Consider the following 970-nt stretch of genomic DNA (forward strand, 5'->3'; position numbering starts at 1 on the left):
CGGGGGCCGTGGGCTTGCAGGGGCTGCTGTCCTCGCGGGACGGCGAAGGCGGTGGCGGCACCTTCCTCTGGCCGGCGGCGACCTTCCGGGCTCCGTGGCGCCTCCTCCTGGCAGCTCGCCGGCGCGTCTGGAGGCGGGCCTCGGGTGGCTGGTGCCGGGGGTCCGGAACCTGGGCCAGGAGGGAGGAGTAGCCATAGACGTCCTTGCTGCGCAGGATGCGGGGGGAGAACTGGTGCCTGAGGCTGCAGACGTAGCTCCAGAGCTCCGCGTCTGAGCTCATGAACTCCGTGCTGCCGGGCACGAATAGCTTGAAAGCGTCGATCAGCGCCTTGCTGCTGTTGGCCAGCGACAGTGGCGACGGTTGCCACGGCGTGTACACCACCTTCTCCTCAGGCGCCTCCAGTGCGGCCCTTACTACAGCGCTAGAGGCTCCTCCCCAGGTGGCCGGGGCCAGGGCCTCCCGGGGCCTGCGCCGCCGCCTCTTCATGCGGCTCAGGAGGTGAGGCCGCTAGGGGCCGCCCGCGCTTGCCAGATCTCGCCGCCGCCGCCGGGCCCTGATGAATTTCCTACCAGAAACCAAATCAGGCAGCAGGCTGTTGAGAGTTACACAGCAGTTGCTAGGAGACCAGGCGCTTTCTGAGGTCACAATGTCTACCTATCCTATCACTGCCGGCTGCCCAAAGCTGCCTTAGGTTGGGCTGTGTTTAAGATTATGCCCTTGGGGCGCCTGGGTGGCGCAGTCGGTTAAGTCTCCGACTTCAGCCAGGTCACGATCTCGCTGTCCGTGAGTTCGAGCCCCGCGTCAGGCTCTGGGCTGATGGCTCGGAGCCTGGAGCCTGTTTCCCTTCTGTGTCTCCCTCTCTCTCTGCCCCTCCCCCTTCATGCTCTGTCTCTCTTTGTCCCAAAAATAAATAAACATTGGAAAAAAAAAAAAAAGATTATGCCCTTGAGAAAGACCTGCACGTAATCT

The 970-nt window shown here is 63.2% G+C and overlaps 1 protein-coding gene across 1 annotated transcript in view; it reads right to left on the reverse strand.

The window, feature by feature from the left end:
* The window catches only part of LOC121024100 (coiled-coil domain-containing protein 71L-like), a gene marked incomplete at its 3' end in the record, with an annotated part of 953 nt that extends 466 nt beyond the window's left edge, over positions 1-487 (reverse strand). The window contains exon 1 of the mRNA XM_040466407.1: positions 62-487. Within this exon, the coding sequence (XP_040322341.1) occupies positions 62-487 (426 nt within the window). The remainder of the gene's footprint in view (positions 1-61) is intronic.
* Positions 488-970: the final 483 nt, after the last annotated feature.

Source organism: Herpailurus yagouaroundi, unplaced genomic scaffold (genome assembly GCF_014898765.1).
Source record: "Herpailurus yagouaroundi ecotype Mexico unplaced genomic scaffold, PumYag 56162, whole genome shotgun sequence".
In the NCBI taxonomy this organism is placed as follows: Eukaryota; Metazoa; Chordata; class Mammalia; order Carnivora; family Felidae; genus Herpailurus; species Herpailurus yagouaroundi.